Source organism: Lissotriton vulgaris, chromosome 2_1 (assembly GCF_964263255.1).
Source record: "Lissotriton vulgaris chromosome 2_1, aLisVul1.2, whole genome shotgun sequence".
NCBI lineage: Eukaryota > Metazoa > Chordata > Amphibia > Caudata > Salamandridae > Lissotriton > Lissotriton vulgaris.
The window spans coordinates 1,203,981,070-1,203,994,629 of record NC_141687.1 but is presented as its reverse complement, the minus strand read 5'-3'; the positions used below and the strand labels follow the sequence as shown (position 1 = coordinate 1,203,994,629).

At 44.9% G+C, this 13,560-nt stretch overlaps 1 protein-coding gene across 1 annotated transcript in view; it reads left to right on the top strand.

Moving 5' to 3' along the window:
- Nucleotides 1–13,560, top strand: part of LOC147732395 (otoancorin-like) — a 759,538-nt gene that overhangs the window by 322,522 nt on the left and 423,456 nt on the right. The window contains exon 10 of the mRNA XM_086956929.1: nucleotides 11,374–11,544. Within this exon, the coding sequence (XP_086813055.1) occupies nucleotides 11,374–11,544 (171 nt within the window). The remainder of the gene's footprint in view (nucleotides 1–11,373; nucleotides 11,545–13,560) is intronic.

Here is a 13,560-nt window from a genome sequence, read left to right as displayed (position 1 = left end):
CACAGTCTTCAAAAGGAAGGTCGACAGTTATCAACCGTCACCTCTGAATCTCCCTGCATATAGGTGAAGGGTGATCAGATTTGGATGCAGAACCCTCCCCCGTTTCTGCAATAGACAACCCTCTCAAATAGGCAGCCTGATCAAAGGACCGATTGTCATGCTCAACAGCTCAGGATACCAGACTCTCTGTGCCCAATTGGGCTCCCCAACAATAACTTGGGCCTGGTCACTCCTGATCTTCTTGAGAACTCTGGGCAGTAGTGGCATCGGCAAAAAAGCATACAGGAGGCCAGAGCTCCACTCGAGATGAAAAGCATCTCCGAACAAGAGTCTCCTTGGAAACTACAGGGTGCAAAAGTGCTGACACTGGGAGATCATACCATGGCTCTCCAGCCTGCTGAAGGAGTTCTTGCACCACCTTCAGATGGAGATGCCATTGGTGGTCTGTTATGCATCTTCAGCTGAGTTCATCTCCTTTGGCATTCAGAGAGCCCACCAGCTGTTGAACCACCATGGTAAATGTTCTGACATTCCAGCCATGTCCAGACAAAGGGTCCACGACCCCAACCCGCCCTGTTAGTTACAGTACCACATGACAGTGGTGTTGTCCATGAACATCTGCACCAGACTTCCCTGATTGAGGTGAAAAGGTCTTCAATGCCAAGTGAAATGTTTGAAGTTCCAACAGGATGTTAAATGACTTTGGGCTCTGCTGGAGATAAGAATCCTCTGATCTCCACCTCTCGCAGATGGCCACCCCATCCCAGAGGTGATGCATCTGTCACAATAGTCAACTCCATTTGGGGAAGGGAGAGGGGTCTGCCCTTCACCCAATTTCAGTTCATCAGTGTTAGATATGGGGGTCAGTAGTTGGCAGAGGTAGGTACCATTGTCCAAATAGGGACCCTTGAGTTTATTCAGGGTAAGGGGGTACACTCCTAAAATAACCCCTGCTCACCCCCCTCGGTAGCCTGGCATGAGCAGACAGGATTATCTCAGAGGCAGTCTGTAAAGCATTTGTGAACACATACAGTAATACAGTGACAACACTACTGATGGACACCATACAGGTTGTGCATCAAAAATAAGTATTTGTATATAGACTTAACACAAAACCACAAACAACAAAAATCCAGAATACTCTACTTTAAAAATGGTGGAAATAGCTTAGATTTTGGAAAAGGTGATGGACAGAGTTTCTGAATGATGCAGAATACTCCTACCCAGTCAAGAGATCAGGGCTTAAAAACGGTGATGGATCAAGCCCTGATCTCTTGACTGGGTAGGAGTATTCTGCATCATTCAGAAACTCTGTCCATCACCTTTTCCAAAATTGATTTTATCCACACTAAGTGTGGGAGGGTATACTCAGACGTGAGTCCCTAGCTCATTGCACCATCAGGATTCAAGCAAGCCGGGCCGATGACGGCTGAAATGCCAGAAACCGGTCCCCGGTAGCTTGTCTCCTTTCTGGTGAAGAATTGGCTTGGTAGTTTGGTCTGCCCTGTTCCCATCATGCACTGGGACAGGAACAGACTAATTTGCATGTAGCCAGGTTCTGAGCTGGGATGGTGCAGTGAGCTAAAAAACGGTGATGGATCAAGCCCTGATCTCTTGACTGGGTAGGAGTATTCTGCATCATTCAGAAACTCTGTCCATCACCTTTTCCAAAATTGATTTTATCCACACTAAGTGTGGGAGGGTATACTCAGACGTGAGTCCCTAGCTCATTGCACCATCAGGATTCAAGCAAGCCGGGCCGATGACGGCTGAAATGCCAGAAACCGGTCCCCGGTAGCTTGTCTCCTTTCTGGTGAAGAATTGGCTTGGTAGTTTGGTCTGCCCTGTTCCCATCATGCACTGGGACAGGAACAGACTAATTTGCATGTAGCCAGGTTCTGAGCTGGGATGGTGCAGTGAGCTAAAAAACGGTGATGGATCAAGCTCTGATCTCTTAACTGGGTAGGAGTATTCTGCATCATTCAGAAACTTTGTCCATCACCTTTTCCAAAATGGAAATAGCTTAGATCTCTTTAGTTGTAAAATGCAACACGTTTAGTTAAATGTACCTTTGGATGCGTAACGCTATACAACGAAAGTGTTGCAGGGAAGGTGATGCATCAGTTCTCTACACGCAAGAACGGTGATGCTTCGGGTCCCTACTGCTGCGTAGGTTCTTAATCTTAACTTCTTTTCAGATGAGCAGCAAGAATCAACACTTGGTCTAGGGTTCTCTTAGATGCCCTGAAGCCTGCCTGTAAGTGTGAGGTGATATTGTTTTCCTCTGTTCAGTTATGGAGGCGTAATAAAATAGCTTTGCAGAACACTTCCTGAGACGCATCTATGAGGCTTAATTGCCTGTAATTAGAGATGTTCCCTTTGTCACCTTTTTTTAATATGGGGATAATTTCAGCACCCTTCCAAGTTGGTGCGATGTCCTCTCCTTGTAGAATGGCATTAAAAACCCTTTGGAGTGGTGGTCCCCAAATGTTAGGCTGTGCTTTGTACAGGTCACCCGGGAGTCTATCTAGGCCGGGTGCTTTCCCAGTCTGAAACAAGTTAATAGCAGTCACAATTTCCTGTAAGGAGAAACCATCAGCGGAGTCCTGTATGAAGGGTACATTCCCTGACTGCTACTGCTGAATCTCCCTCGGGGATAGAGACCGTGCTAGAATAATGGTTCTGGAAGTATTCCTCTCAAACACGGGGTTGAATATAAAAGTCATCTTCACTGACCTGCTTGATGGAGCCCTTAGACAGAAGATGCCAGAAAAGCTTGATGTACTTCTGTTTTGAAGCCTCAACTAGTGTGTGCTAGTTGTTGCCCTCCCAGCTTCTTTTTGCCACTTCCTGAGCCCTCTCATACATCCGCTTTCTGTTTTTGATGTCATCTCGTATCCCTTGCTTTACTGCCACTGTTAGGTTGTTTCTAGCTAATCTACAGTCCTCGTTGTACCACAAGGCAGTATTCCGTTTAGGCATACTAAAATTGTAGAATCTACTAAAATGAAGCCCAACATTGTTGGTTAATTGTTGAAATCTGGCCACAACGGAACCAACACTTTTAATAGGTCACTAAGTACCATAAGGGTCTGGGCCACTTCTTTGCAGATCTTAGGAAGTAATTTCCCATCCGCCACAACCTGGGGCATTTGACGATCCTGTTATTATTGAGGTAATGATTGGGGCTGTTATTCAATGATTTTGGCTGTGCAGAAAAGGGAGGCCAGATAGCTCCAGGAAGAGGGCCTTGTGATCACTATCCTCGCGGTTTTGGACTATTATATCTTTGACATACAGCTAAAGATCAAGGTCTACCATGATGTAATTGATTCTACTTTTAACATTCCCCCTCTTGAACGTATACCTAGCTTCCTCATGCTCGGGTCCCATGGGCTAAGGTAAGAGACAATACCTGCTGTCCAAGCTTTGTACATCTTTTTAAAGTTGGTATATGTAGCTTATTAATAGCCCTTGCTTGCTCTCCCTCCTGTACTAATTCTTGTACAAAGTCAACTGGCCCATAGGTCGTATTGAAGTCGCCAGCTAAGATAAGATGAGACTCATCCCTATTGGTATCAAGAAAAATGGAGAGCATTGTTAAGGTTTCTGAGGGCCTGTGATGGCTACTAAACCTGTTATATATATTAATTAGTCCAACATGGGTATTCCCTTTTTTGGCCAAACCATGTCTATGCCTAGGATCTCCCGGGATTCTACCTCAAGTGACTTAATTTTACAGTCCAATGAAGTCTTAACCCAAATCATTAGCCCACCAGCAGGGCGACCAGCTGGGGATGGCTTAGCCTCAATGCTGAATGTAGAGAACTCTACCCAACTGCTCCATTGCCCATGTTTCCTGAAACAGGCATACACGGTAGCTGTCCACCATCTTGCCCCACTCTGGACATTACGTTTGGACTTTACTCCCGCAATATTCTAAGAAATAATCTGTTGTTTCTGGTCATCACTAGTTGTTCCCTGGTGCGGGTGATTAATTATGGACTTTACAAGCATATGATCATGTGCAGGCACTGTAGTTGACACTGATGCAATCTCCTTTTACAAGCTTTCTTTATGGACCAACCCAACTAACTCTCCGGATATACAAGATGTCATGAAAACTAGAGTTTGAGAAATCAGTATTTAGGGATAGCCAATGACAGACTTTATTATTCAACTGGCTGGTGGATTCTTTGAGTTCACCCTGTAGCAAAGGGACGTTGGTTAGGATCACCACATATGGGCAGCTCTCTGGGGGCAGATGTAGGATCACCTCATTACAGGTATCAGTCGTGACAGCACCATTATCTATTTGTGGGTTGGGCCGCCCAGGGCGTTCAGCTCCCTTTTTGTTAGCTGAGGCACTACGAGAATTGAATCCAATGGAATTAACAAAGTGCCCCTCCTCATTTGGGCAAGTCTTATGCCTCATTACTGTGGATTTGGAAAGGGTTTCCCGTGTGACATGACCTTTTTCTTGGGCAATGGGGGCAGCTAAGGGTTGCTTTGCATTGCAGAGATGGTTTCCTGACATAATGTTATGGTTTCCAGTGATATTTACTCCCGTTTGATCTGCAGAATCAGATTGTGAGTGCCCATTAGTCCCAGTCCCCAACATAAGACTAGTGAGAGATTTTTTAATATTGTCTACATTGGCCTCTATTTTATCGAGCCTATCAAGTATAGGTGACAAGTTTGTTAGCAATATTTTTTCAAAATCATTCATTAAAGACTTACAGGCACATGCATCAACCATTTTTGCGAGAGCAAATGGTGCGAGTCGCAAAAATCGGCCGTTTGTGCCAGCAAAAAGGGCTTCTGAGATGCATCAACTTGTCAGCCTCTCACAATTTAAGAAATCGCAAATTATTGAGATTTCTTAAATTGCAATTGCATTTAAGGAATTGCAAATTGCGATTCCTTAAATGCAATGCATGATGGAATTGCAAATTGTGATTTTGCTAATAGGGAGCGCAAATTACCATCAATTTGTACTTGATGGTAATTTGCAAAAACTTTGAAAAATGCACTGAAGTGCATTTTTCAAAGTTGTAGGTCACACACACACATACCCTTGGGGGATGTGTGTGCGCAACATGTGTGCACAGATCAATTGCAGGGGTGCAACAGGGTGTCCTGTGACACCCTTGCACTCTTGAAATTGCATGCGCAATTTGCGAGTACCTATTGGTACTCGCAAATTGCGCATGCAATCTCCCATTCATTCTTATGGGCCTGTAGGCCCATAGAAATGAATGGGAAAGCATTCCTTAATTGTAACTCGCAATTTGCGACTCGCTATTAAAGAATGTTTGGGAATCGCTAATTTTATAGCGATTCCTACATGCAAAGGCTTTTGCAATTCCTTAATTGCGATCCCTTAATAATCGCAATTAAGGAACAGCAAAAGCGTACATTGATGCATGTGCCTGTTAATGGCTTGGCAGGATAGGCTTGTGGAAACAGAAGACACAGAGGGAGAATGATGTGCAGTTTATGGTGCTAGCTTAGCACTGTCGTGATCCACATTGAAGACCTCCTGAGATTTTTTTCTTGGATCTAGTATTATCTGCCCGTGGAGGCTCCAAGTGTTTTTGTTTCTTCTTCTTTTTGGCTGGGGGGGCCAAACAGCTGAGGTACTGGGGGTTGGGACGATAATTTTACAGGGAGGGACATTTCCAATGAGGGTTGTTTAGCAGTAGGGCTCTCTGATTCCAAGACTCTAGCCTGCTCACATAGTAGTGTATCCGAGTTCGTACCTAAATTAGGCCCCCCCTCCATGGATGACCAGCGTTCTCCTACTTGAATTTATTCATCCATAACTTTTGCCACCCATGAAAAGAAACAGTCAAGGTAGAGTTCTGGAGGGATTTAGATATGCTCTCCCTATCTCCCAATTGCTTCCATTTTGCCATTGCGAGAACCAGCGCAATCCCATTCAACAGGGCTTAAGACAACACTGGATACAATATTTCTAGTAGACTTACTTGACAGATCTCTTTGGTGGAGAGAGTCAGTGTGTCAGATAACCCTGTTCCAAGTAAAAAAGGAGGCAGATAAAGGAAATGAGGCCCAGGAGAGTAGTCCTAGCCCAGCCTCCTCTGGGCTCTGACGGGCATGGACGGGCCTGCCCTTGGCCTGGGCTTTGCCCGGGCACGCCCGCCAGCGTCCCGCGCTGCAGGAGCCTGAGACAGCCTTTATGCGCCGCCTGGTGCAGGGAACGTGATGCTGGTGCCTCTTGGCACGTAGGAAGGTGGGGGATTTAGTCCCTGGTGTGGCAGGCAGCAAGGGTGAAGTTTGGTAGCGGGCTTGAAAGAGTATGGCTTGGTTCACCTCTTTGATGCTGGGCAGCACTTGAGCATCTGAATCCCAGATCATATGGGAATATTGGCCCAAACGGCAAGGCATCCAGACTTTTGGATTCCCTATCCAATGGAGTGGTAGGAAACACTTGGGCCAACAAGCTCTCTGGGGGGTGGGTGCCAAGGAAGGAAACTTGAGTCCCCTTGAGCGAAGGCGGTGGGCAGTTGTCCTATGCACAGGAGCTCCTGCACAGGGCTTGGCCAGGCCCGAGTAGGAAATCAGTAGGGGTTTCATTAAATTAAATGGGAGTTAGGGCTCATGGGAGTGACTCTCGGCTGAAGCACCTCTGTCCAGAAGGTTTTCTTGGCTGCCACTGAGGCCAGCTGAAGGGACAAGACCTCAGCCACCCTAAGCACCCCCATAGTAAAAGTTGCTCCCTCCTCTGTAGCCACAGTAGGAGGAGAAACCAAGCCAGTGTCAGGAGAGGTTTGTAGCCCACTAGCCTACTCAAGTTCTTCATAACAGTTGACCTCATTTAAGGGATGCTGGTAAAGGTCATTAGACCCCTCCAACTTCACTCTGGGTCTATCAAGAGTAAAAGGTACTGGGTCTGCTCCGGAGAGCATGGTCCTGGTCAGCGCCAGAACTGGCATTGGGTGACACCCATGCAACTCTGTGCTGGAGACAGTAATGAGGATGGAGATGGCACCCCCATGGGGAGTGGGTGGTGCCAAGAGCGTCAACACTATAGCGAGCACCAAGGAATGTGTTGGTCTTGCCAGTGGCTCCCCTCTGGATCCAGCAAGGGATCTATGGGGCCCAAATGGGCCTGAGGGCGAACATGCCAGTGGGGATCAAGTGAGTGGACATCCTGAGCCTGAAAGCACTCCAGACAGGCTGAGGAGACCAGATATGAGGTGCATGGCCCCATAACATTCTTTGAGCTGGGTGGGGTATGCTCTTGCTCCTGGAAAATCAAGGAAGCGTGAAGTGGCCCTGACTCAGGTTACACCAAAGCAGGAGGACTGGAGTAACAATGTCATCACGTCTCTTCAGAGGACTTTGACTGGCACAGTGAAGTCAAAGACCACTTTGACGTCTTGGATGTTTTTTTGTGTGTGTGACTTACCAGACTTCCTCAGTGACTTGGAGTGTGACGATGAGCACAGCGTGGGGCTCTGCAAATGATCATGGGACCTTCCGTGAAACCAAGATCTTGAGCTTTGCGGGGTCATCCGATGCCAGGCACCGAGGAGTTTGAGGGTGCAAGCCAAGGCAGTTCTCACAGGTCTTGAAGTTGTGGTAACACTCCAAGCACCACAAAAACACCAAGTAGGGGTCTGTCACAAACACCTGTCTGTGTCAGGCTCCACTTGGCACGAAACCTGCCAGTTTCTTGGGTGACATCCTCACACCAGGAGGGAAAATCCTCAAAAAGAGTTGACAAAAGTCAGCAGAGGGGCAAATCAAAACTGACTGAGAGTAACTCAGACCGGATCAGTGGCATCTGGTGTGGAAAAGAAAGAACTGAACAGTAAGCCCGGTTGACACCTATATAGGTACCGCACACATCACTTCCAACGTAGATGACACTGATGTGGAGCTGAATGATGTCACCTAATGGCACGCTGGGGTACTACTCACAAATCTTCCAGATCCAATCTGATGCCTGGGGAATATCCTACGGTAAGGAATCTGCGGTTAGAAGTCTCAATCAGATTGTTAGGTTGACCAATGTGTTTGAAGCAGTGGCAGAGGCCATTTTCACTTCCAGTTCCAAGTAGGTGAAATGGAAGCACTAACACATGTTGAGAAAATTATCAGAAGACTTCCAAAGTCTACAAATCTAATAAGTATGAAAACAACAGGAGAAGACCCATAAACCACGTTGGGATGGGTGTATCATGTGAGTAAAAACAGTTCCCAACAGGTATCATGCGGAGACAATTTTGAAAACGTATGCAATATGCATTACAAAGAAAGGAAACTAAGGAGTCAAGAAATTTTCAGAGAAGGTAGTCTTATTTTCATAAGTGATAAGAAACTTTCAAAGGTCAATACAGTTAAAGCAGCACTGTACAGAGTGAATCTTGTGACAACCCGGTGACACTTGGTGCAGGTGCTATATACAATCAGTGACAAGTGAGTGTGCAAGTGTTTAAAAACAACAGCAATGGCGACGCATTGATCAAAATTTTAAACATCCGATATTGGCCCCAACAGAGACAAGTAACCATTACTTGAAACACAATTATTAGAATGGGAGCACAAGACGTGAAATGCGTCGTGAGATTCAAGCTGTCTAGTCGACGGCGTTTCGATCCCAGTTGTTCGGGATCCTCATCAGGACAGGGTTGTCGATGAGAACAGTGACTCAAGCTTTGACAGGATGACGTGGTTGAAATCCTGGTTATAGACTCGATCGTCCAAGGTTACTGAATGATTCTTCCGTCTGGGCAGCGAGCGGTACTGGCGGACAGCTAGCGCATTCATTGCCTGCATCCCGTTGTGACAGCAGACCCCCGGTTATGGCCAACCTTCCTGATTCAGTCAGGACTCGCCAGTACCGCTCGCTGCCCAGACGGAAGAATCATTCAGTAACCTTGGACGATCGAGTCTATAACCAGGATTTCAACCACGTCATCCTGTCAAAGCTTGAGTCACTGTTCTCATCGACAACCCTGTCCTGATGAGGATCCCGAACAACTGGGATCGAAACGCCGTCGACTAGACAGCTTGAATCTCACGACGCATTTCACGTCTTGTGCTCCCATTCTAATAATTGTGTTTCAAGTAATGGTTACTTGTCTCTGTTGGGGCCAATATCGGATGTTTAAAATTTTGATCAATGCGTCGCCATTGCTGTTGTTTTTAAACACTTGCACACTCACTTGTCACTGATTGTATATAGCACCTGCACCAAGTGTCACCGGGTTGTCACAAGATCCACTCTGTACAGTGCTGCTTTAACTGTATTGACCTTTGAAAGTTTCTTATCACTTATGAAAATAAGACTACCTTCTCTGAAAATTTCTTGACTCCTTGGTTTCCTTTCTTTGTAATGCATATTGCATATGTTTTCAAAATTGTCTCCGCATAATACCTGTTGGGAACTGTATTTACTCACATACAAATCTAATAAGGCACAGTCATGTCCATCATAAACTAGAGGTAGACAAGCCAATGAAAGCACTAGTCTACCTCAATTCATTTGTGAGAATTACATTTGTTTTGTAGGAGGTAGAGCTAGAGCTGAGCCATGCTGTTGTGTAAAGAGTGACTCTTTTGGCCCCTGGCAGTGCCAAACATATTGTTACTTGCAGCTCAGAGACGCAACCTTTCACATCATAGTCAATCCCCTCTTGACTACAGATAAAGCTTCCTCCTACCTCCTAATACTACTGGACCCCTCAGCTACCTTTAACATAGTCAACCACCTCTCCCTCATCTGCACTTTAGAGTCCCAAATGGGATTTACTGCCAGTGTCTTTCACTAGTTCTTCTAGCATTCCAACCGACAGTTTATTCATATGGGCATCTCTAGGTCCCAAATGATCACTATTACCTGTCGAGTCCCCCAAGTTTCCATACTGTCTCATGCCATCTTCAACCGTTGGTGCTCTACTCAAAGATAACAACATCCAGATTCACCACTATGCCAATGATGCAAAACTTTACCTTTAAATCTTGTCTGCATCAGATATCCAATGTTTCAAACACTGCCTGCACATCATCTACACCAGATGCCCAGCATCTACTTGAAGCTCAAACCAACTAAGGCAGAATTCCTGTTATTTGCCAAGAAGAATAAACAAGGTACAGTACAAATCTGGCTCAATGGCATGAAACTTGATAGTTCTGAGCCCCAACTTTCACTGAATGCCAAGTCACTTGGATTCTCGCTGGACACCAACGCCATCCTCAAGAAAATGCTGCCAAAAAACAAAGATAGCGGGTATCAGCTCTCTCTCCTAAAGAAAATCGCACTGTCTCTTCAAGAAAGCAACTTCATAACTATCATTAATGCCTTCCTACTCTTTTATTTGGATGGGTGTAAAGCCAAGGTTCATGGCCTCCTCAACTCGGCACTGGCACTCATGAGGGGCCTCTTACATATGGCAGCACTCCACGACCTAAAGAAATATGATCATCCTCTCTCCCATTGTGAGCGAATTCCATTGGCACCCTTCACAGGTCTGCACCATCCTCAAAACCAGCTGCTTTATTTACAAAGCTATTATGGCCTGCACCCTTGCTTATATTCCAGACAAGCTCACTGAAGACTAATTAGCACAAAAAAGAAAAACAAGTAAGAAGGTTTTTCCTATCCATGTACCCAGAATCTGGAACAACGTCACTGTATCAATCAGGACAGGCCCAATGCTTCTCCAATTAAGGAGAGTGTTGAAGACTCACCGCTTTAAAGAACACCACATCACAATGTATTAACTGTAAGTAACCCAGCTTCCTCTCACGCATTGAATTTAGGCTTCTCTCATACATGTACAGCTTTCTGCAGACTTTTTCTCTTGGCTTGCGTGATAGAAATAACTCAAACATACATGCACACATTACTTTTCATTCAGCACATGCTTCTTTCACACTTTTCAACAGTAGTGGTCTCAATACTTCATCTTACCTTCTGACACTAGGAGTAGACTTGCACCACTGCCTCTGGTATGTCTTCATCGCTGCATATTCTGCCATGTCTGAGGTATCTTTACCTCAAACAAGGATCATCTACTATAGTGGATAGACACCCATGAATAGAATTTGCACCATACGAGATTTGATATGCTTTATTCGATGAGTAGAGTTACACTCACTATTGGGAGTAATTTGAATCTATAAGAAACCACCAGTGTTCGTTCAGTGAATGGTCTACTGCATAGGACAACTGGGGTTTAAACATGGAAATGAAAACCCAGAGAATCTATATTGCGTTCTAACCACGATATGAAACCACAGTCTCTAACTAGGCTGAAAAACTATTGCAAAGAATGCATTCAAATTGGTTGATAAAGAAAGTACCTAATCGTGATTGTGATCCCCTTGTGTTTTCCTTAGATTACAGAACAAGAACTTTCCAAAATGGGGGCATTGATGGCAGGATTAAGTGTTGGTGTGCTTCAAAAATTCAAAGGCAAAGATATTCTGAAAGCCTTCAACTCCAGTAATGATGCCTTAGAGTCCACCAGAAACATGTCGAAGGTACAGAGGAAAGCCATTGTTGCTCAGGTGAGTGTACTGCTAGTTGAAGGCATAAGCTAATGACAATGTGAAAGAAAATGAGACATTGCAGTAACTTATGCAATGAGGCACATTGTCTATGTAACAAGATACATGCCAATAGAAAAGGCAAAGAAAATTGAGTGTTTGTGTCTGAATCACATTTATGTGGTGATACTGCACAGAGGAACATTTTCCCCAAACTTGGCAAAATGCGTACAGTATAACAGGTCGGAAGGAGAGGAAATCTTTGGGAAATGCAGAAACCGTTGGTTATCTCTCATGGCAAGCAGGAAAACTCAAAAGGGGGGAAGTAAAAAAGGCAGCAAGAAAATCTCACAACCTTTAGCTGCTGTGTTTCACTAGGCAGTTTTACTGTAACAAAATATCAGGCCATCCACAAATGAAAGCATAAGAGTAAAGGGCAGGCAATGATACAAAATACACGAGGTAGAGGTACAGCAGGGAGCGACAGGTAGTAAAACAATTTGGAGTCTTTATGTAGATGCCAACTTGTGGCAAAAGTCTGTAGTCTTTAACCAAGAAGAGATGTGGTTACTTTGAAAACATTATTGTTCTGTTAGCCTTTTTGTGGATAGATGCTGTTTTGTTGAGTCACACATTCCACTTTCAGATGCTGTAAAGTTTTAGTTATATATACACACACATATACACCCCCCCCACACACACACGCACACCCCCCCCCACACACACACACACACATATATACAAAACTCGTCCCATACAACTCTCTTTGGCAAAACACGACAGTGGACCACAAATCTGTGCAAATATTTTTTGGTTTATTTTATTCCGTCTGCCATAACGCGTTTCACAGTTTCCGGCCTTGATCAAATGACAACGCTGAATATACAGATCGGCTCTTTTAAAGTGACACTGCTCTGTAATTGATTTGTCGAAGGGAACAAAAGACTGTCTGTCTATGCATCAACACTGTTGTAATTGTATAAACACTTATTTTGTGTCCATTTTTCACATTTATACATCTGTTTTTTAACTCAACAATAACATTGTATAAATACAAAGTTGTTTTTCTTTATTTATTTGGAGTTTGTCCCGGCGCTAATTGCAGAGAACAGGAGGAGGAAGCAGACTGCCAAGAGTTGCAGGTGCTAGGGGAGGCTAAAGAACCAGGTTTTTAGGAGTTTGCGGAAGGCAGATTCCGAATTGGCCTTCCTTAGGAACTCGGGTAAAGAGTTCCAAAGATGGGCAGTTCTTACCGTAAAAGAACGACCACCTAGTCTGTCTTTTTCGAAACGGGGAGTAACAAAAAGTACTTGGTGATTAGATCTCAGAATCCTCGTCTGATAGTATTTGCGGAGTCTTTTCCTCAGGTTAAGGGGGCCCGTTTCTGTAATCTCCCAGTAGGCGAGAGTAGGTGCTTTGAATTCTACCTTCCTTTTTATAGGCAGCCAGTGTAGGCTCCATAGATGGGGAGATATATGGTGTCGTATTGGGACATTTCTAATGAGCCTGTCTGCTGCATTTTGTATAGTCTGTAGCTTTCTAATCAGGTAGTCAGGCAGACCCAGGTACAGACTGTTGGCATAATCTAATTGAGACGTGATGAGGGCATGAACTACTGTCTTTCTGCAGTCCATGGGTATGAGATGGAGGAATCTCCGTAGGGACTTCATTTTCCAGAAGCTTGAAGAGGAGACATGGCCAATCTGAGTCTTGCAAGAGAGGGTGGAGTCAAACTTGAACCCCATGCACAGGGTGAGGTGGGGGATTGAGCTTGGGTGGCCACCATAAATCTGAGTGGGGAGGAGATGGCTGATTGAAGAATAGAACCTCTGTTTTGTCGGTATTCAACCTCAGACAGTTCTCAGTCATCCATGTTGAAATATCGACCAGACAATGTCTAAAGTTAGAGAATGCAGCCTCAGATATATCCCTGAAAGAGAACACTAGCTGTGTATCATCAGCAAACGAGATGACACTTACCCCATGTTGTTCAATAAGCAGGCTAGCCGGGAGAGGTAAACATTAAAAAGGGTCGGG